We start from the raw sequence: 23,696 nt of genomic DNA, 5'->3' as shown, positions 1-23,696 counted from the left end.
GTTGTTCAAGTGTCACAGATACTACAAAAGGCTTATGTTCCATGGTGTTCTAGAAGGGTATTATCACAGCAGTAAAGCTCATATGTTATTGTTAAATTTTCACTATATCCATCCTACCTTATAAATATTGGAATTGTCCAAATGCTTTCTGAGTCCTGAAGTATAATATAAAGCTTGTATTTGGCATACTAAACTACAGGTAGAATCCCCTATTTGAGTGAGTCATAGCTGATTGTAACAATAACCAAAAAAGTAAATATGAAAGATAGTTAAATAAATATTAGGAGTTGACATGTAACAGAGGAATCTTAATATGGTAATATATGAAATCTATGATAGTAATTTATTAGGTATAAACACGATTAAACATAAACAAGACAAAAAATGTATTTCAAAGGAAGGAAAATCCCATTATATATATAAATTTTGTTGGTGAATTGTATTTTACAATTACATTTGTATTTTAGCTAATTATAGTAAATAGTGGGTATAATATAAAGTTAAGAGAAATGTTTTCATGTGAAGGTATAGTATTATCTTGTGGGTTTTTTTGTTCTTGAATAAAGTATCTTAGTATTAAATGATAATTGTATTTTGAAAAGTAACTCCTAGTGTAGCTTTGCACAATAAATACTTATGTTGTTAACTAAATATTTTTAATCAATGCCTGTCATTGTTTAAAAATGGCAGGCATTGATTAAAAATCAATGTTGTAATGTTAGAATATTAATTTATTGTTGTAATTAAAAAGAGAAGTTAAAAAGCTCAAGTAATACAGTATGTAAAAATGTATTTTTAATAGTTGGCAGGCCAGTGCTGTTGTTAAATACTATTATAGTATTTAAGGTGTGAAATGAATATTTTTCTACTCAGTAGGCAATAGCTCTTATAATGAGCTTACTTGTGGATTTGACACTTGGGTTAAGTGTAGAATTCATAGAAGCACAGCTCTGTGGTATAGCTTCATATTAAGGTTAACTGACAAAATCTAGGAATTGTTGCAGAATCACATTAAAATGGCAGTCGAATTTTCAGTAAAATTTACTTTTGAAAATGAAGATTATTTTTTGTTGCCATTATATCTCTTTAAACTAACTAGAAATAGGTTATTAGAGAAATGTAAATGTTGCAACCCTCAGATGTCCTTTTGCATGACAATTCTACCTTTGTATTATTTAAACCGCCTCTGAAATCCTAGCTTTTCTTCACAATTCGACAACGCAGGCCTTAAACCTATCACCGACATACTTTATATATATTTGTGTCTAGGGTTAAGATTTACTTTAGTTTCTTATCTATCAAATGGGCATTATAATGCCTAACCTGTTTCCTGCCCACAACTGTTTTAAAGACTCGGGTTAAAACATGTAAAATAAAGGCCTTTGAAAATCTAAATGGGAAGTCATAGTATTAATTCTTTTGTGATCACTTCATGTAAATGGGTAACTTTGTTTTCTGTATTAACCATCAGACACATGTACCCTTCTCTAACATATGTTGAGATTTTATTAACTTTTGAATTCAGTCTTGAATTGGACACTGAAATTTATATTCTTTCCACTGTTTGTATGATTATGGTATTAGATTGTCAGTTTCAAGAGGGCATAGTCTCTGGGGGTTTTGTTTGTTTGTTTTTTGAGACAGGGTCTCACTCTGTCACCCAGGCTGGCGTACAGTGGCACTATCTTGGCTCACTGCAGCCTCAACCACCTGGCCTCAAGCAATCCTCCCACCTCTCAGCCTCCTGAGTAGCTGGGATGACAGGCGTATGCCACCACACCTGGGTAATTTTTGTGTTTTTTGTAGAGATGGGGTTTCACCATGTTGCCCGGGATGGTCTCAAACTCCTGGGCTCAAGAAATCTGCCAGCCTTAGCCTCCCAAAGTGTTGGGATTACAGGCGTGAGCCACTTCACCTGGTCTGTTTTTTAAAAACAATGTTTAAACATAGTGTACTGGTTCAGATCCTGATTCCAAATACTTTGAATACTTTTGACAAGTCTTAGCCTCAGTTCTTCACTTTTGAAGTGGAGGTGATAAAATACAGTTGATATGAGGAGTTTAATCAGATAATGACATATGGTAAATGCTGAATAAATATTAGTTACTTTTTTGTTCCAGACAATGTCATCATCATCATTGTCATCATCACTAACCTTTTGGTATTGCAGAAATTGTTACAGTGATCTAATATACCAAAAGGAAGAGAAAAAATATGTTTTACAAGAAAATAAATGTTTTGTCTGTTAGCAGAAAGAGTGCTTAAGAACAAGCTTAACCTGAGATTTGACATTCTCAATATCTGACACATATTTCAGGTTACCTTTGAATAACAAATTTGAAAACCTAGTAGATGAAAGGAAGATGTTTTACTATAAATTCAGAGATGATGTCTGGAACTTTGACAAATAAATTTTAAAATTTAAAATGAATGGACCCTAACTATAGCTTTATGTGCCTAATACTCATAGACTTTTTTTTTTCTTAATAACCTGGGATGTTTACTTTGGATTTATATCTTCTTTTGATCTTGCTTCATGGATTCAGATAGAGTACAGCTGCATTTAACTCCTAAGGCACCAGTATAATTATTATTTGATGCTTGAGTAATAGTCCAGATATTGTTTTGGAAAATTTGGTTAAAATTTGAGTGTATATCTCTGAACTAATTTGCAGATGATGCGTTAAAATGGAAAGTTTGTAAGACTTGAGAAGACATTGTTGGTTTTGTGAAATATATCTTGTACTTTTTAAAGACCAACGTTAATGTTGTCTGCCAAATTATATGAGCTTTCTCTGTTCCTTATTTAACCATTAAAACTGAGAGAAGAACATGAATGGGTGTGAAAGAAGGAAAGTCATTTCCTGATTATCAGTTTGCTTGAAGATGTTTAACTTAGTGACTGTAGCACAGGCCACTCCTCTCCTCCTCTTCCCAAGGGCAGCTGACCTTCTCCTCGCCAAAAGAGGCAAGCCCCTTGCCAGCACATATGACTACAGACTATTACATTAATCTGTTTAGCTGTAGTACCAGCTGCTTGCATGTTTTTAATTATCTTATTAGATGGTATAACAGTGACCTATGAAATAAATTGAAGGTGAACATTTAAAAACTTTTGTTTTATTACCCTATGTTTCTAAATATCTTTTTGATCAAATTATAACTTTCCTCAAAAGTTGACAGAAAATCTGTATCATTTTTGAGCCAATGTAATGCTTTTTTTTCAGATTTTTAAAGTATAATGTCATAATTCCCAATATAGAAAATAACTTATTTGTTGGCTCATTTATTCATAAGCTTTTTGTGTCTCTATAGCCAAAAATTTGTGGTAAACTTGGCTTAATAGTCAATTTAGTTAGAGAAAACTCAGACCAGTTATTTGGCATTCTCAGGGAAACTCAAAATATTGCTTAATTTTTGTACCTCATCTTAGTTTTGTGTAAATGGCAGAGGATAGAATATAAATCATTGTAGATTATTTTAAATTAAATTTGTATATTATATTTAACCCTGATTTTTGAGATTCTATATAAACTGTAGTAAATCATCTAGTTTACTCAGTATTTTTTTCCAACTTAATTTCACATGACATTATTTGTATTTTCCAGAGCTGTACTCTTAAGAAAAATGTACACTCTTTTTCATCTTGACAGTTAGATACTTTAAAAATAATCATTTGTAAATGCAATGCTGACTTCCAGAGACACAGTTCAAAATTATAAACACCAAAGATGCTCAGTTAGAAGTCATAGCCAATAAACTGAAGATTATAATAATTTAGTTAGGAGCTTTGGTGTTGAATTAAAAAACAAAAGTTACTTGAATGCTAAAAAGATACACAGATACTTCTGTGTATGTTTTTAGTTAATAAATCCTACACCTGGGCTAGTGGAGTGACTTGAGACTTAAAAAATTTATAGACTGGAATACTTATAAACTTATGTATTTTTTTAAATAAAACATTCATACTTTTGGCTTATTTTTTTCTCTAACAAAATACTGTATTTCATATTTGAAAAGAGCTTTTATTGAAGAAATAAAGGGAACTTTATATATGTATGTAGTTTTGTTGTTTGTTTTTTTCCTTTTAAGGAGAGACAAAAAAAAGGCACTTGGCTTTAAAGCAATGGCGTTCTAATGTCTTGATATTTATCAGAGCTTCCAAAGCAGCCTCCCTTTCTCAATATAGTATGTGCTATATATAGCTCACCAAGTCAAAGGCTGTTGAAGTTGGTAAAAAGTTTTTAAAAAATTAAAGTTGGTATAGCCTTTTAAATCTAAAAGTTGTCTTTTCCTGCCTAAGAAAAAGTACATTAATTTGAATTTTCTTGAATCATTGAGTAAATTTGAAAAATTAGGCTTCAAGCTTTGGCACAAAGATTTGTATGTATCTTATTTGCATATAATCAATAATTTTGTATGTATCTTATTTGCATATAATCAATAATCAATAAATTTGAAAAATTAGTCTTCAAGTTTTAGCACAACGATTCGTATGTATCTTATTTGCATATAATCAATAATTTTGGAGGATGCGGGAAATATCTTTTCATCATTTACATTTATTTTTAGTATAGTACCTTTTACATTTGTATGTAAGAGAATTATATATCTCATAGAAATAACAATGAAACAGTGATTTAGTATATTAGAAAGGAGATAATAGGGCAAAAACCTACTTTGGCAGCAAGATTTAAAATTCAGAAATCTGGGTTCTAGTCACACTCTTAAAAGTGATATAATTTTGTTAATCATGTTATTTTTAAGAATATTGGCTCATTGGATGAGAGCAGGCTCAGTGGCTTACCCCAGTAATCTCAGCGCTTTTGGAGGCTGAGGTGGGTGGATCACTTGAGGTCAGTTGTTCAAGACCAGCCTGGCCAACATGGCAAAACCCCGTCTCTCCTGAAAATACAAAAAAAAACAAAAAACAAAAAACAAAATTAGCCAGTGTGGTGGTGCACGCCTGTAATCCCAGCTACTCGGGAGTCTGAGGCACAAGAATCACTTGAACCTGGGAGGCGGAGGTTGCAGTGAGCCAAGATCGCACCACTGTGCTGCTGCCTGGGTGATTAAAAAAACTCTCTCGAAACAACAACAACAACAAACAAAAAAATCCCAAAAACCAAAAAACAAAAACAGAATATTGGCTCAATCAATTTATTTGCTAGAAGTTATATGAAAGATGATAGAGACCAACCTGAATCTACCATCCCTCTTCCCCACCACTCAGTCCTCTTAAGTTTCTAAGGCCTTGCCATTTTAATTATTTTTCCAGGGTTTCATAGCTTAATAAGTAGAAGAGGAGGAAGGAAGGCCTAGAATTAGTGCTCCTTTCCTGATTCCATGAGCCTTGCTTTTCTGATTTTGTTATATTGCCTGTATGTTGTTGAGGATCTATATAATGTTAAGATGCACAGAAATAAGACAAACTAAAGTCTAGATCTTAGCTCTACCACTGTAACCTTAGGCAAAGTAATTAACCTCTCTGATTCTTAATTACCTCATCTATAAAAATGAAATGTTAACATCTGTATCATTGAGTTGTAGAGAGCATAACTGTAAAATGTGTAAAGTACTTGGCCCTTGTCATGAAAACATAGTAGGTAACTACTGTTAAGTTTTTTCACCTTTTCTTTCCCTCTCTCTTTTCTAAAATTTCGTTTAAGTTGTAATTAACTCTGCTACCTGACAAAGTTGGCCCTTGCCTCAGGAAAGTTAAAAAATTTTTTTTCTAGTTCTAAAGTGGCAATAAATGAGTAAAGAATCAGATGTATCTATGGTTACCTATAGATTATATAAGAGGAACTTTTATATAATCGCTTCTTATATTTAATCTCATCAAATTTTCTTGCATCTTGTTTGTTCTTATATTTGTTCAAGAAGCATCACGACCTTTACAGTTAAATGATCACTTCAGAGAGCACAAAATGTATAGCCTTTTCGTTTTTTAGAAATCAGAGTCTTAATATTACCTTTTGTTCTTATCTCCATAGTGGAGGCTCTTTTGAGTAAAGAAAAATCAGATTTGAATGATGAATACATCTTCTCGAAGTAACTTATTATTTTTATGATAGTATCTGTGCTTCTTTATAATATACAATCTCTCTGAACTAATTTATTGATTACTTAAGGCTTTGAAAAAATGTTACCCTCTAAAGTCAACTGATTTGTTTGCATTTACAGCCCTAATTATCAACCCACACTGGCTTGAGCATACGTGTTACAGTTTGAGTTATTTTCCTTTAGAAACCCCTTCAAGCCCTTTTTGTTATCTGTTGCCAGGCTTTAGGGGAAATTTTTTTTCATGTTTGTTTATTTACATAGTCAGCTGAAAGCCTGATCATCCAAGGCTGTGTAAATGTTTATCTTTGAAAAGACAGGCATACATTTGAAATGTGAGGATAAGCTGCTCTGAGTCAATCAACACTGAGAGTCCTTTCCCCTGGACACACTTCTGTTTCTTGCTGGCATTCCCAGTTGAAATGCCTTGCTGTCAGTCCTATGGATCACTGTTTGTAATATATAGTTAGGATATAGTGGTGAAATATACAAAGTCAATTAAATATTTGCTCAATAATACTGAAGTATGAGAAAATAATGCATAGAATTAGGGTTCAAAAATAGACTTAAAAATTTGAGAAAATAATGCATAGAATTAAGGTTCATAAGTGGAGAGTTAATTTTTTTTAAAAAATTGACCAATATCTTGCTTATTTATTTACGCATTGGTCTGCTTTATAGTCCCAATAATTAAGTATTATATAGTAGCTCTATATAATACTTAATTTCTGATTGTCTATTTCATAGACAATTTGACTCAAATGATTTAAGGGAGAAATTTCTACAGGATATTTAAGTAGGAGTCAATATTTAACATTTGTCTATTTTTTTATATCAGATTGTGTTGTCTTTTGGCACAAAGTTGTAGTGGTTAATAATATTTCCCCATTTTATTTTTAATCCAGAGCTTTTTCACAAGTGCTTTTTCGACGTTTGTCTATATCTTTATTTTTTTTTTGTTCAAGGGAGCTAACTTATCTTCCATCATTATGTATATCTTTGTTATACTTCCATTATAGACAAACCAGTGTGCTAAACCTTCAAGACCCAAAGAGGAGTTAAACACAGACCCTGCCCTTGGGGCACTCATGATCTAGCAGGGAGAAAAACATGGAAGCAACTAACATAGAGGATGACTGGTATTATAATGGAGGCATTTATCAAGAACTAGGAGAAGGCCAGGTGCAGGGACTTGCACCAGTAATCCCAACAGGCTGAGGCGGGAGGATCACTTGAGTTGAGGAGTTGAAGACCAGCCTGGGCAAAAAGCAAGACCTCTTCTCTACAAACAGACAAATAAATAAATAAATAGATATTTTAAAAAAATTAGTAAGGCATGGTGGCGCATGCCTCTAGTCCCACCTATTCAGGAGGCTCAGGTGGGACAATCACTTGAGCCTGGGAGGTTGAGGCTGCAGTGAGCTGTGATCATACCACTGCACTCCAGCCTTCGTGACAGAGCAAGACCCTGCCTCAAGACAAAAATAAAAACAAAACAAAAAACAGAACGAGGGGAAGACCAAATGGTTGGGATGGTGGGTGTTAGGAGGAAAATCTGTTTGCTAGGTGTTCTAGCTGGGGCGGGAGTTTCAGGGAGGCGAGCAACATGTACAAAGATGGTCTTCATTTTCCACTGTTCAGCAATGCATTCTTTTAGATTTCTTTTGCAGTATATTAGAATGGGTAAGTTTCAGTTTGTCAAAAACACAGAGATTCTCCAAAGATATTGAGTTTATTAGGGGATTTGCACATCTGGGGTATGCAGGCCTTGGGAACCATAGGCATATCCAAAGAGGTTGAGGGGAGGGGAAGCTTTTAAAGACAAGAGAGGAAAGTACACACAATTTATTTTGTAACAGAGAACTTTGGTTACAGGGCCTTATTGCAGGACCTAACACCAGTTCATTAATGGAGACAGTTTGGCAAGTGTTCTTGTACATCAGCTAGCTATCCTTGTACTTATGTAGCAAACTGCAGTTTAGAAAGTTATTGGCAAAAGTTTTTGTTACAGACGTATGTGTATAAGAGCCCTTCAGAGAGTCTTTGTAATATTTCTTCAGCATATGTGCATGAGGGCTCTTCTTTCTAAACCTGTCTTTATTTATGGTTATCTGTCAGTATTCTTGGGGATGGATTTCAGGACCCCCATGGATACCAAAGTCCAGCAGTCAGCTCTAGGGAATTGGAAAGGATAGGAAAAATCAGCCCCTCTGTATCCATGAGTTTGGCATCCTTAGAATACTGTAGTCTCAGTCCGTGGTTGGTATAAACCATGAATGCGGAATCTCATGTATGGAGGGCCAACTGTACTTTTGTTAGGGTTTGACACAAGTGACTTCATTTTGATTTTGACAACTTTCCCATTTGAACTTAGTCATCAGTGACAAAATTATGCCCTTACCTATGAAGACAGCTAATGTGACCCGTACAACATCAGTATTTACATATGTATCTATTTCATTGTGGTGACAGTGTTACTTTACATGAACTGCTATTTTATAGTACTTGCTATTTGATAGTACTAAAGTTTAAAAATTCAGTATATCATAGTTTTTTTTTTTTTTTTTTTTTTTTTTTAGATGGGGTCTTACTCTGTTGCTTAGGCTAGAGGGCCATCTCAGCCCACTGCAACCTTCACTTCCTGGGTTCAAGTGATTCTCATGCCTCATCTTCCTGTGTAGCTGGGATTACAGGTGTGCACCACTGTGCTCATCTAATTTTTGTATTTTTAGTAGAGTGGGGGTTTCACCATGTTGGCCAGGCTGGTCTTGAACTCCTGACCTCAGGTGATCCACCCACCTCAGCCTCCCAAAGTGTTGGGATTACGGGCATGAGCCACTGCACCCAGCGATGTTTGATATATTTGAATCGATGATCAAAAATTTTAACTGAGGGTCAAAAATCTTTAAATCACACAAAATTAATTATGAAATAGTTGATAATGATACAATTGAGAATGAGTATTATGTACCTAGAAATATGAAGAAAATCAATAAAGCTGCTATGGAATAAAAAATAACCTGCAAATGACAGAATATTTGAAATGTAAACGATGTCCTTGTATCTGAACATACAGATACAATTTTCATTCCATGATTATAGATGTTATGTTCTGAGAGAGACATAGAAGTAGTTTGGTTGACATAATCTCAAGGCGTTTCAAAGACTCTTCCAGGCTACCTTTTCAGATTAGGAAACTAATGCAGATGACGTGCCCAAGTGTCTCAACCCATTAGAACCAAAACAGGGTAGTCGAACACTGTATCTTAAACCTCATTCCAATTTTTAAAAAAATACTTCTAAATCTTAAAGTTCTCAAACAACAGGTGCTGGAGAGGATGTGGAGAAATAGGAACACTTTTACACTGTTGGTGGGACTGTAAACTAGTTCAACCATTGTGGAAGTCAGTGTGGCGATTCCTCAGGGATCTAGAACTAGAAATACCATTTGAGCCAGCCATCCCATTACTGGGTATATATACCCAAGGGACTATAAATCATGCTGCTATAAAGACACATGCACACGTATGTTTATTGCGGCACTATTCACAATGGCAAAGACTTGGAACCAACCCAAGTGTCCAACAGTGATAGACTGGGTTAAGAAAATGTGGCACATATACACCATGGAATACTATGCAGCCATAAAAAATGATGAGTTCATGTCCTTTGTAGGGACATGGATGAAATTGGCAATCATCATTCTCGGTAAACTATTGCAAGAACAAAAAGCCGAACACCGCATATTCTCACTCAAGGGTGGGAATTGAACAATGAGAACACATGGACACAGGAAGGGGATCATCACACTCTGGGGACTGTTGTGGGGTGGGGGGAGGGGGGAGGGATAGCATTAGGAGATATACCTAATGCTAAATGACGAGTTAATGGGTGCAGCACACCAGCATAGCACATGTATACATATGTAACTAACCTGCACATTGTGCACATGTACCCTAAAACTTAAAGTATAATAATAATTAAAAATAAATAAAAAATAAATGTCAAAAAAAAATCTTAAAGGTCTCTTGAACAGCATAGCTCAACTTTCATAGATCTAGACACAAACTTCTCGTGTATTTTGTTCAGTTCACTGTAATAAACTTACAATCTGCAAAATAACTACTATTGTCTTCTTACCCTTCCCCCCACCTTACCACAGGGAAGCAGTACTTAAAATACTTAATTGACTTTAAACAAAAGTTTATCCCATGGCCCATTTATCTTCATTTTAAATTGTCCCTTCCAGGTTTGTTTAGCCAGCCTGTTACTGAATATGATTATATTAGGTTCGTGATCCAAATCTTGGGTCTAGTTCTTTCCAGCATTGACCATTTTGGGGTAACCAATAGAAATGACACTGTCATCACTAAAGATTTGCCTTTCTAACTTTCAGGTATGTGTGTGAAAAAAGGCATGTGGGTGGAGGCCGGGGAAGGGAGTGATAGAAACAGAAACCACAGGGAGAGTAAATGAGATAGACACGGGAAAGAAAAAGAAAAGATTATATCCATATCTAATAGTCTTATTGGTAGCACCATTTATTTAGAATAATTATATGCCACGTTACCTCTCTTATGGAATTAAGTTGACTTATTTAACCACATGTATTATTTAACTTTTAATGTTTGTTTTCTTTCCCCAGTTATATATGAGTATGCATCACTTGTTTATTTATAGCCCTTGAAACTTTATAGTTGTTACTTTAAAAATTGAATGTGTATTATGAGTGAATTGTTGCCATCCTTAACATTTTAAGCTTCCCTGTCCAATATGGGAACTACTGGCAATATGAAGCTATTTAAATTTGGATTTCAATTAATTAAAATAAAATACAATACGTAGTTCTTCAGCTGCAACTAGCCATGTTTTAACTGCTTAGTAACTATGTATGGTCAGTGCTTACCATATTGGGGAGTCAGATGTAGAACATTTCTGTCATCTCGGAAAGTTTACTTGCTTAGTGCTCATCTAGAGGTTGTAAAGTGAACGATGGATTCAGTTAAAATAGAATTGATTTTAATATTTCTTAGAGAAAGTATTTAAGCACACATGTATTTCTGTTTGGTAATACCCTGTTAGTCAACACACTATTGGAAAACATGCTTTAAGTCATAGGATTGACTTTTAATTAGGACATCAGGTTTTGCTAAATAAATGCCTATTTATAAATAACTGGAAAGTAATTTATTCTCTATTCTACCAGCCTTTCCTTTACAGTATTGGCTTATATTTGCAGACTGTGAGGCAAATTCTTTATCATGTTATAGAGTGTTAGATATCAAGCCCTTGCCAGTTATTGCAAATATCAAAGTAAATGAGGTGAGGTGAGGGTGGGAAGAAGGTAGGAAAGGTCTGCAGGGAGAGGATTTTTTCCCTATTAATTATAGAGGAAGCATGAGTAAACCATGGAATATAAAATATACTTACTCCAGACAACTTCACAGAGATTGCTGGTATAGGATCCTTTTCTCACTTCATTTCTAAATGTCAGTCCTTTGATTATTAATCTAATTATCTTTATCATATATTTAAATTATTAATACAATTAAAAGTGAAAAGCTTGTTATAAAATCAAAAAGTTTGTGATACTGCTTTTCTTGGTTTCCTTTTTTAAAGTATGATTATTGAGTTTGCCTACTTTAATATGACCCTGGATTTGGAAGCTCTTACACACTGTATTTTTAAGAAAATAATGCCTGTGTTTTTTTGTTTGTTTGTTTTTGTTTTGTTTTTTTGCTTTAAAGAAGAGAGTATTCCAGCCCTTTGGGAGGCTGAGGCAGGCAGATCATGAGGTCAGGAGATCGAGACCATCCTGGCTAACACAGTGAAACCCTGTCTCTACTAAAAAAGTACAAAAAATTTAGCTGGGCGTGGTGGTGGGTGCCTGTAGTCCCAGCTACCTGGGAGACTGAGGCAGGAGAATGGTTTGAACCCCAGAGGCGGAGCTTGCAGTGAGCAGAGAGAGCGCCACTGCACTCCAGCCAGGGCGATAGAGTGAGACTCTGTCTCAAAAAACATATAAATAAATAAAATAAGAAAAAGGAGAGTATTATATTTGACAGTCCCTAACTGTTTTAACTCAGTTCTTTGTGTTCCTGTGAAAACTAAGGTGAAGGCTCAAGGTTTCTCAATTTAAAGTTCAATTCAAACCTGAATCAAAACATGACCGTAATTTTAACAAACCTCTAGGCAATGAACTATTCTTTACCTGTATTTCAGTGGAGCCTTATCATATGATAACATGTTTCACCTAGACATATGAAGAAATACATTTTAAGCTTGTGTGTAATTTTGCATTCTGTTTTTTTATATATATTTATGTATAAGAGATATGCCCTGATGTTTCATTATGGAGGAGAAAAAAGCTTTAAATAAAAGTAAGTTTTAGAAAATTCGTGGTACGGGAAGCAAAAAAGCCAGTACAGTTTGTAATTGCCTTTTAGAGACTCGTGAGTTCCCTCATTACCTGTGATTTAAGCTAAAAATGAGGTAATTATAGATAACATCAGTGTTTATCTGGTTGATCTTGGCACCTGCAGTCCTAATGTTGTAGCTTACCCATATCTGGTGCCACACTTTACAGTCTTATGCTGACATACCTAATTTACACTTTTCATATTTCCATTGATTTTAAGTTAGATGTTACTTGTTCTATTTGAATAGTATTTTCAAAATCATACCTTTAAAATGGCCTAAAAGTATATACTCTTAAATGTAATACTGGAATTATGGTACAGTGCTTGGCATTGATTGAAATCTTTCACTAATGTATTTTGATATAGATTAGAAACAGATTCAAAAATTTACTGGCTCCATTTTGATAAAATAGATGGATCATACTAAATATGGCAGTTTTTAAAAATATTGGCATGCACTTTAGGATTATGAAATTGTATAAATCTTTTTGAATCAAGTTCAGCTTTCTTACCTTTTACTACCTCAGCTTCAGATATTCTACCCATCTAACCCTGATCTAATCCTGCTTAAATCCTGCTTCATCCTGCTGTAGCCGCTTTGTTCTATTATCTTACTACTTAGAATTGCAATGAAATGATCTGGTTGACTGGCTGACCTTGTAAACTCCATGGTCATCTCTGAGAGCTCTGTCTGCTGTACTTCCCTATCACTATACCTCCCAGAGAGCTAAAAGCAACTTTCTACCTTATCTCTTTTTTCTTCCACTGTCTGTGACTTTTGGCTTTCCCCAAGGTGAGAATCCCTTCTCTTAACCACTCAGCAATTTCATTGTCAGTAGAAGCCTAAGTAGCTCCTCTTAACCAACGATTAGAGATCTTCAGTCTTAAACTGTATGTAGGCCCTGAACTCTTTGCTATTATTGTAGTCATTTGGATTTCTTAAGTTAGCCCACAAACACATTGTTTCCTTTCCATGTTAAGCTTAAAAATGGGATAGAAACCATTATATAAACCTATACAGTGTAAAATTAGTGTTTTCCATAGTGTATCACCATTTGGGACAATGATTCAGAAGCCTTCTAGTCATAAATTAGCACATAATTTAGTAATTTATTAGTCATCATGTAGGTTATAAAGGTATTTCAACTATTAAATTTAGAAGATATTAACAAATTTAGAAGATACTAGTTTCACACCAATGTTATGAGCATATCTTGGGAAACTACTATTTAATTATATGTTAAAATATATAATTACAAATAGATAATCTCATTATAATCATCAGCTGTATTTATCCACTGCATATTCTGATTGCTTTCCATGTCAAAATAGCCATTGCAGGAAGCTTAACTACCCAAATAGGTCTTAGAGGGAAGGTATCAATTCCTGCTGCAGAAGTTGACTTTATTTTTTGAGAAATAATTGCATCAATCATGGCCTACATATTTAATAAGTTACAGTGTTGTTTCCTGAGGAGCACACCAGTAAGCTCAGAGTCCTTCTCAGCATGATGCTTCCAAGGCAGCCAGTACTGATCTATTAACATTGGCCTGAGAAATGAAACCGACTCATCTTCACCTTTCCCTGCTTAGATGCTGATTGTTTTCAGGGACCAAGTATCTGCAAGTTAGAGTAATTGCCACTAGGTGGCACTAATGCTTTGTTAAGGAAATCTTCAAGGTCCAGGTGGCTAATCCATTCCATTTAAGGTTTTGCACACCTAAACACCCAGGTTCTTAACTACTCACAGGGACTGTTGTTAACTTATCTTCTCAGTCCAACTAGTAAAAAGTTATCTGCATGTCCATGGACTTGATATTCAAAAACTAAAAATCTGAGGAAGAAAACAAGGGTATATTTCTATCTTGCCTTGTTGCCAGAGGTCATTTTTGCTCTTGGTGTCTGGAGAATCATGTTTCCCTTTAGTGGTTACTTCCATGTTATTCCAGAAAGATGTCTTTCCTATTTCTCATTTCTTTATTCTCTTGACAAGTTATTCAATTTTTCTGAACCTTACTTTCCTCATTCATAAAGAGGGGTTAAAAATATATACCCTAAGTGATTTACCTAAAATATTATATCATAAGTGGGTCTTTTAAAAGCATTTCGATGGCATTATTGTCAGATTTTTGCTTTTCAGGCACATTGTAAGTATATATTTTTTATGTAAGAATAAGTTTAGCAACTACTTTTTTTTTAATTAAACTGAAATATTTCACCACTGACACCTCAATATTTTCTATTGTTAATCATGTCTTCCTTCAACTTCAGGAGCAAGCCTACCATTCGTATTTGTGATTGTAAAAAAACCTTCATTTTGATCCCTCTCCCCTAGAAGGGCTAAACCTTTCAGCAGTTTACCCTCTGGAATCTGTTTAATGTTTGATTCTCAATTCTTTGCAGTAGTATTTCAGTGACTATGGTGCTACTGTTATTTTATATCCTAAGTTTTAATTTTGAAGTATCAAACCATTTCTTTCCCCTCTGTACTACCAGAGGGCTTTGCAGTAATCATTTCTACTCAATTCTTTGCAGTAGTATTTCAGTGGCTATGGTGCTACTGTTATTTTATATCCTAAGTTTTAATTTTGAAGTATCAAACCATTTCTTTCCCCTCTGTACTACCAGAGTGCTTTGCAGTAATCATTTTATTATTGGTTTACACATCCATCTGTCCACTCTTTAACTTTGTATATTTTTAAAAATATGCCTGTGAGTGCTAAGCACATAGTAGGCACTTAATAAATGTTTATATTTACTCTGTGTTACAGTTTATTGATGAAACACTATTCAATAGAAACGAAAGACAATTAATATATTATTTTGTGGCCTTTATGCTCCTCTGTTGTTAGAGCCGTTCATCAGTTTGAGATGTTATGCCTTAATTAGAACTGTAAGTACCCATGAATAAATTTAAATGATTGTAAATTTCAGAGATAATGTTTCCAATTCACATGCCTCAGTCTTCTTTTCCCTGTACCAACACCGTAATCAAGGTACAGGGTCTTATTTAAGCTAACAAATAATTATCCTTCATTACATAAGTAGTATGTAACTTGACCTTAAAAGCCTGCTTAACTTGACAAGATGGCAATGAATCTAGCCACCAGCTGTGCCTGTACTTTTACAATTTCTTAGTACTTGTGAATAGGAGCTGATTTTGGAAAAGACTGGAGGAGTCATTGCTTCATACTTCCCTCTCTTATCTGGAATACTTTGTGTTTTCAGTCCACAGAACTGCATGGTGTCTCACAAATTGTGATTCCTTTTGGGTTCAAAACATTGCACATTTGAGATCTGTGCTTGTTGTTCACAGACTACAAGCTATTTAAATATATTTATGGTTTTTGAGATGTGTGTACATACCCTACAGATATTGCGGATTCAGTTCCAAACAACTGCAGTAAAGCAACTATTGGAATAAAGTGAGTCACGTGATATTTTTTGTTTTCTAGTACATGTAAAAGTTATGATTACACTACACTGTCATCTATTAAGTATGCAATAGCATATATCTAAAAAATATATAAACCTTAATTAAAAATACCTTATTGCAAAAAAGAAAATGCCAAGGATCATCTGAGCCTTCAGCAGTTCTTAATCTTTTTGCTGGTAGAGGGTCTTGCCTTGTTGTGGCTTCCCACTAGTTAGGGTGGTGGTTGCTGAAGGTTGGGGGTAACTGTGGCAATTCCTTAAAAAAACACAACAGTGAAGTATGCCACATAGATTGACTCTTCTTTTCAATAAAGATTTCTCTGTAGCATGAGATTCTGTTTGGCAGCATCTTACCCAGAGTAGAACTTGTTTCAAAATTGGACTCAGTCTTCTCAAACCCTGCAGCTGCTTTCTCACTTAGTTTATTAAATATTCTAAATTCTTTGATATCATTTTAACAATATTCACAGCACCTTCACCAGCAGTAGATTCCATCTCAAGAAACTACTTTCTTTGTTGATTCATAAGAAGCAACTTCTAATTTAAGTTTTATTATGAGATTATAGCAGTTAAGTCACATCTTCAGGTTCCACTTCTAATTCTAGTTTTCTTGTTATTTTTCCCCATCTAGTTACTTCTTCCACTGAAGTCTTGAAACCCCTCCAAGTCATCCATGAGGATTGGAATCACCTTTTAAAAACTCTTGTTCATGTTGCTATTCTGACTTTCCACCATGAATCTCTAATGTTCTTAACGACATCTAGAATGGTGAATCCTTACCAGAAGATTTTGAATTTACTTTGCCCAGATCTGTCAGAGAAATCACTATCATATGGCAGCTGTAGCCTATGAAATGTATTTCTTAAATAATAAAACTTGAAATTAGAAATGACTCCCCACTTCATGGGCCGCAGAATGGATGTTGTGTTAGCAGACATGGACACAACATTAATCTCTTTGTACATATCCATCAGAGCTCTTGGGTGATGAGGTGTATTGTCAGTGAACAATAATATTTTGAAAGGAATCTTTTTTTTCCTGAGCAATAGTTTCCAAAAATGGGCTTAAAATATTCTGTAAACCATGTTGCAAACAGGTATGCTATCATCCAGGCTTTGTTATTCCATTTATAGGGCACAAGGAGAGTAGATTTGGCATAAGTCTTAAGGTCTCTAGGACTTTCAGAATGGTTAAAGATTGGCTTCAGTTTAGTCACCAGCTGCATTATCCTGTAACAAGAGAACAGCCTGTCCTTTGAAGCTCTGAAACCAGGCCTTGCCTTCTCGTCCCTAGCTATGAAAGTCCTAGATGGCATCCTCCTTCAATAGAAGGTTGTTATGTCTACATTGAATATCTATTGTTTATTGTAGCTACCTTCAGCAGTTATCTTGGCTTGATCTTCTGTGTAACTTACTGCAGCTTCTCAATCAGCACTTTCTGCTTCACTTTGCAATTTTATGTTATGGAGATGGCTTCTTTTCTTAAACTTCGTGAACCAACCTCTGCTACCTTCCAACTTTTCTTTGGCAGCTTCCTCACCTTTCTCAGCTTTCACAGAATTGAAGAGAGTTAGGGCTTTGCTCCGGATTAGGTTTTGGCTTAAGGGAATGTTGTGGCTGGTTTGATTTTCTATCCAGACCATTCAAACTTTCTCTGTATCAGCGGTAAGACTGTTTTGCTTTCTCATCATTCATGAGTTCACTGGAGTAGCACTTTTGAGTCCCTTCAAGAACTTTTTTTTTTCTGCATTCACCACTGGGCTACCTGTTTAGCGCAAGAGACCAAGCTTTTGGTCTAACTTGGCTTTAGATGTACCTTCCTCACTAAGCTTAATCATTTGTAGGTTTTGATTTAAATTAAGAGACCTATGACTCTTCTTTTCACTCGAACAGTACGAGGCCATTGTAGCATTATTTATTAGGGAGGTCCAAGGAGAGGGAGAGAGACAAGGGACTGTTTAGTGGTATGGCCAGAACACATACAACATTTATCAGTAAGTTCTCTGTCTTATATGGTTGTGGTTCATTTTGCTTCATAACAGTTACAATAGTAACATCAAAGATCACTGATCACATATCCCCATAACAGATATAATGAAAGAGTTGGAAATATTGTGAAGATTATCAAAATATGTCACAAGAGACATGAAGTGAGCACATGCTGATAGACTTGCTCAATGCAAGGTTGCCACAAACCTTCAATTTATTAAAATGCAGTACCTGTGAAGTGCAGTAAAATGAAGTGACATAAAATGAGGTATGCCTCTACTCCTGTAATGTACTGATTGCTAATCTCATCTTTGAATATTGCTAAAAACTAGACAATAAATTTGAACATTATGAGATATCAGTATATATGTGTAACTACATGGAAATAGGACATATTTAGAATATTTTAGGTAATAAAAATGGATTAAAATGGGGAAAAAAGCCCCACAATATTTCAGTGAATATTTGTTTGATGTTGGAGTGGCTAAGAATTACTTAAGCAAGAGAAAACAATGGAAGGATCAATAAGAGAAAATAATATTAGATCTTAATTATACACAAATTTAAAAAGCTTCAATGTATTGAAAATTAAGACAATTGGGTTAAAAAATTGGCTGATGAAGGCGTGATGTCTTTAATGTATGAAAAACTTTTCTCTTTAATCAATAATAAGGCACACTAAAAAGCAGTATTATTAACAAAAATATTAATTTTTAAAAGTATAGGACTTGGGCACACTGTCTCATACCTGTAATTCCAGCACTTTGGGAGGCTGAGGAGGGAGAATCACCTGAGGCCCTTTGTAGACCAATCTGGGCAACATAGGAATACCCAGTCTCTACAAAAAGTTACAAAATTAGCCAGGTGTGATGGTGTGTGCCTGTGGTCCCTCCTGAGTAGCCTCAGCTACAGTGGAGGCTGAGGTGGGAGGACTGATTGAGCCCAAGGAGTTCAAGGCTAAAGTGAGCTGTGGTTGCATCACTGTACTCCATCCTGATGACCAAGTGAGACCTTGTCTCTTTTTTAAAAAGTGTGTGTGTGTGTGTGTGTGTGTGTGTGTGTGTGTGTGTGTGTGTTGGCTAGTCTTCTGAGGGCTTTTCATGTATTTTTGAAATTCTCATAATAATTCCTTTAAGTAGATTCTGTTATTACTCCATTTTACAGATGAGGAAACTGAGGCACAGAGAGGTTAAGAAATTTGCCCATGCTTGCACATCTAGTAAGTAACTAGTGAGCTGTGTAGCTTTCCTTACTGCACAGCTGTCTTTCTGATCCCAAGCATGTGCCTCTCATGTCCATTCTCTTAACCACTATCCTGTACTGCTTAAAACGGGCAAAGGGCAAAAAGCAGGTTTTACAAAGGAAGCAGTAAAATGACCCAAAAGCATGAACAATTTTTAGTTCACTAATAGTACAAATTAAAGTAAAGCCAAATTTTTTAAACTAATAGAGTGATGAGAATAAGAAATTTTTGTGGAGTGGTGATAGAAATGCATTTCTTCCAGCATGGGCTGGAATGTGTGTCTCATTTAGCAATCTTAGCCAGAAACCACTATTGGCAGAAGGCTTGTTGTGTTTGAGGATCACAACGCTACTGGGTTAAAGCTGGAAGTTCTGCTGGTGGCAGTACGGAATGTGTCATTGTCTTTGGTCACTCTTCTGGAACTTCTTTTCTGGAGAAGATGCATTTTGTCCCATGGTCAAGTTTTGAAATTTTTGTGTACAGTTCATTACTCTAGGCATAGTATGCAAGATTATCCTTTCTCAAAATGAGTAGGGTCTGGCCAGTGACAACCGCACGTGTGTGTAACGGAAGAATGATTTGAGGGTTTTAGTGGCTTTCTTTTTCAGAAGTCTCTCTTAAGATATTGCCGTCAGGGTTTCAGCTTTGATAATAAATGTTAAGTTATATGTAAATTTTATTGTGATATGATGGAATTTGGGAGAAATTTCATAAAGCTAATCTCAGTAGCCTCTACTCAAGTGATTCTTAATGTTTAGTTTGGTGCAAGATGCAGGGAATATAGGTCTAATTCCTTTATTCAAACTCAGTAAATGGTTTGGGACAATTAATTTCCAATTGTTTCCCAGTAGAGCAGATTTACTTGTATATTAATGAGGCACAGGTGTTAGGCCCCTGGTGTCTGCATGCCTGGGAGGCATATTTCAGTTGTTTATCTACTCAGCCATAGGTACTGCAAGGTACTCAAGCTTGCCTTTAACAGTTTTTACAGTGAGGCTTTTTAATTTTTTGATGTTTTTTTCAAATTTGCCCACACCTGTTAAAATTTTAAAACTGATCATGTAGAAAGGAGTTGCAATTTCAGTAGTAAGCAGCACTAACGGTTAAAGTAGTCTTTTATTATACTTTACTGTCCAGCCTGACATTAAAGAGAAATCGGTTCATTTAAAGAGGTATTTCACATGAGAAGCTAATATAATCAACATTACACTTCTTTGTTGCATATTTTTGGAGCAGGTATGTTTTTGTCATTGGCTAAAACAGTCATATATTATTCATTTTTTTCTTGTTTACTCACTGAACTGTACTATCAGCATTTTAGAGGAAATGGAATAGCCTCCATAGACATTATGAATTTCAGTAGCTGGCGTAATTATAGCTATCTACATATTCATTAAATCTACGGAAGAACTGTGTCCAAAAAGACAGCCATGCGTTCAGAAACAGTACACAACTAAATATATATGTTTTAAAAGTTGCATTTTTTAGACTTACTTAAAATTAATTTCCCGTAGAACTTCTCTCCAAGCAGAGGAATTTTAACAAAAGGATTCTCATGCTTTGGTTTCTTTCATATAGGAAAGAATGGGAAGAACTATTTGTAAACAACAATTACTTGGCAACAATAAGGCAGAAGGGGATTAATGGGCAGCTGAGAAGCAGCAGGTTCCGCAGCATTTGCTGGAAGGTAAGAAGAAAATATTTATTTACAGTTTCTGGTTGCAATATATCAACACATTACCTGATGCCCTGGAAGATTAGCCATGCAGGGGATCACTGAATTTTCCAAGAGACTTCACTCCCATTATTTTGACCATCTATGTTTATCTTTCATAGGACATTTACTAGTAAGTTTGAACTACCTTAGTCCTGAGTAAGTGATAACGGTAAAAGAGTCATATAAAAAAACTATCTTTTCAACTGTTTTGATGGTGCCAAATTCAGAGCAACACTTTTACACTCCCCAGAGGCTCTTGCAGAAATTCTTGAAGATTTGCAAGAAAAGGCAGTGGTCGGGGGTTAACTTTTAGGTTCCTATTATATCAAGCCATCATTTAGTTATCTTCCCTTTTTTCTTCATAAATGGCAGCTGGAAAATATTTTTCACATTTCTTTTAGTAGTGAGGGGTGGCAAGAAGTGGAAGGAAATTGGATGACTCTCCTTTAGAGGAAAAGGACCACTGATTACCAAAACTAGTAATAATAATCTATAGTTGTCTTTTTAATTGCTTTGAAATATTGTTTGTTTTTGTTTTCTAAACATGAATTTATTTAGGTTTAGACTCATTTCTAGAATGAATTCTATCATAAGTTTTTAGGGTTATCTGCATAAATTAAGCATACTGAGTCTGTGCAAGTAAAGACAAAAACACATAGTGTATTAGACAGTTTTAGGTTCAATAATTTAGATTTAATAATTAAAATACACTTTTCTTCTTTTAGATGCAGGCATTAAAGGCAGGAGACCTGCTGCTAGAATATTTGTATACAAGTGTTTGTGCCCCACCCCCATTCCCTGTTGTTTAACTTTTACTATCTTTCATTTGTTAAAAATAAAACTAAATCCAAATTTATTTTAATATTGTATTAAACTAAATTAAATCAAATTTGTCATTTTAAGATTGTTTGTTATTTTCATAAGCTGACTGCCAGCTTTAAATTACATTTTTTTTCTGTAAAAGGAATGCTTTCATGTTTCAGGCTATGCCCTCAGTGAGACTGTTGTTCACTAACTTTTACCAGCTTGTTTTAAAACAAAACCTTAAATGTAGCAATTACTAATCAGACTTTGTGCTCCCTAATAACCCCCTTACCACTCCCATTAAGACTAGAATGTAAAATGTGAATTATATTTGAACCTCAATGAATTTTTCTTCCTTTTTAATGTAAATCTGAAGGGGAGCTTGATTCTATTTTGTGGTGTAGCTTTTGTTATCTTGCTTTTTGGCCTTTGTTCACTTTTTGAATTTTCTGATTATATATTTCTTAAATATCTCCAAACAGAAATTGGTAGGAATTGAAATGATGATATAAATATGAAATATCATGAATATTATGTCTTTCAATGTTCAGGTGGTTCAGTTTGGCATAGTTTCACATTTTATATCTTAAGATTTTTACAAAAGTTTCTTCTGTTTTTCTTGACAGCTATTTCTTTGTGTTCTTCCTCAAGACAAAAGTCAATGGATAAGTAGAATTGAAGAATTAAGAGCATGGTATAGCAACATTAAAGAAATAGTAAGTAAATAGTATATTTAATTAATGTAATTGTTTTCTTATGTACACTTTAAAGTCCAGTAGCCTCTGATCCTTGTGTGTGTGTTTTCTCTTTCTTTACTAGCATATTACCAACCCGAGGAAGGTTGTTGGCCAACAAGATTTGATGATCAATAATCCTCTTTCACAGGATGAAGGGGTAAAGTTCGTCTTTGTTCATGTCTTAACCTCTTTTGCTGCTAAGAATATGTTTATATGACTGGTTGCCAGTCACCATGAAAGCAATATATTTCACGCTAACTGTTTTCTTTATTCCACATACAGTACCACCTAAAACCTGGTAGAAATGATTTTACATTACATATATATACTGTGTTGTAGAAAATTTATGATCTATTTCTGTGGAATGGCAGTACCAAGAAATCTCGGGATTCTGTAAGAACTAAGGGTAAAATATAAGAGCATAAAGATGAGAATAGAACTTTTATCAGGGTTGCAGTGGGGAATTGGGTAGCTAAGGAAAGCCTCCCTTCGTCGTGAAAATAAAGAAGGGCTCACTTAGTAGGACTAACTCGCAGGAAGAAAGAAGTAACCCTTTGTAGTGAGTCTATGAAGAAGTTTTTTAAAAATCAGGTCTACTTCTATTCATATTCCAGTGAAGACAAGGATTACTACTTTAAAGATATTATGTAACTTTAAAAGTATGAGTGCTCTAATTTTTGCCTATTTACCTAAAAGCACATTTTTTCCATTTAATACATAGTGTTAGCATTTCTCTTTCCCAATACGTAAGTATTTATAGACTCTTCGGTATAAGAACATAAAATATTAAGTAATTTTTAAAAACTTTCCCTTAAATTCACATTTTAAAATGTACATAAAAACCTACTGGATTATAAAACCAAGTTCTGTAGAAAAACTTAACCCATCTTTCTTAGTGCATTGGGAATTCAGGTCAGGTTCAAGCTGCGGACAGTTGGCCCATGAATCCTGCTGTAATCCAAGCACCTTTCTGTTGTTACAGGGGTAGTAGCAGTAGCATATGGCAGTGAAAAGTATTGTTCACTTTATATAGATAATAAAAATTTTGAGAATATACACTAGTTTCTCATTATTCACAGGGGATTGGTTCCAGGCCCCTCATGGGCACTACAATCTGCAGATGATCAAGTTTCTTATATAAAATGGCATAAGTATTTCCATATAACCTGTGTACATCCTCCCGTATACTTTAAATAATCTCTAGATTACTTATAATACCTAATAGATTGTAAATGCTAAATAAAGTTGTTATAATGTGCTGTTTTTCTGATTTGTATTTTTTTATTGTTG

General features: G+C 34.7%; 1 protein-coding gene across 50 annotated transcripts in view; it reads left to right on the top strand.

Moving 5' to 3' along the window:
- Positions 1-23,696, top strand: part of TBC1D5 (TBC1 domain family member 5) — a 584,007-nt gene that overhangs the window by 313,761 nt on the left and 246,550 nt on the right. For 44 of the 50 annotated variants that reach the window (XM_054680417.2, XM_001161410.8, XM_009444995.4 and 41 more), the window contains 3 exons: positions 20,727-20,835; positions 22,296-22,385; positions 22,489-22,563. In XM_054680417.2, the coding sequence (XP_054536392.1) occupies positions 20,727-20,835; positions 22,296-22,385; positions 22,489-22,563 (274 nt within the window). Of the gene's footprint in view, positions 1-16,548; positions 16,686-20,726; positions 20,836-22,295; positions 22,386-22,488; positions 22,564-23,696 lie in introns of those variants that run through there. The other 6 variants (XM_063806650.1, XM_063806652.1, XM_063806654.1 and 3 more) reach the window with 1 other exon arrangement.

Source organism: Pan troglodytes, chromosome 2 (assembly GCF_028858775.2).
Source record: "Pan troglodytes isolate AG18354 chromosome 2, NHGRI_mPanTro3-v2.0_pri, whole genome shotgun sequence".
Lineage (NCBI taxonomy): Eukaryota > Metazoa > Chordata > Mammalia > Primates > Hominidae > Pan > Pan troglodytes.
This window is presented reverse-complemented; position numbering and strand designations above follow the sequence as displayed.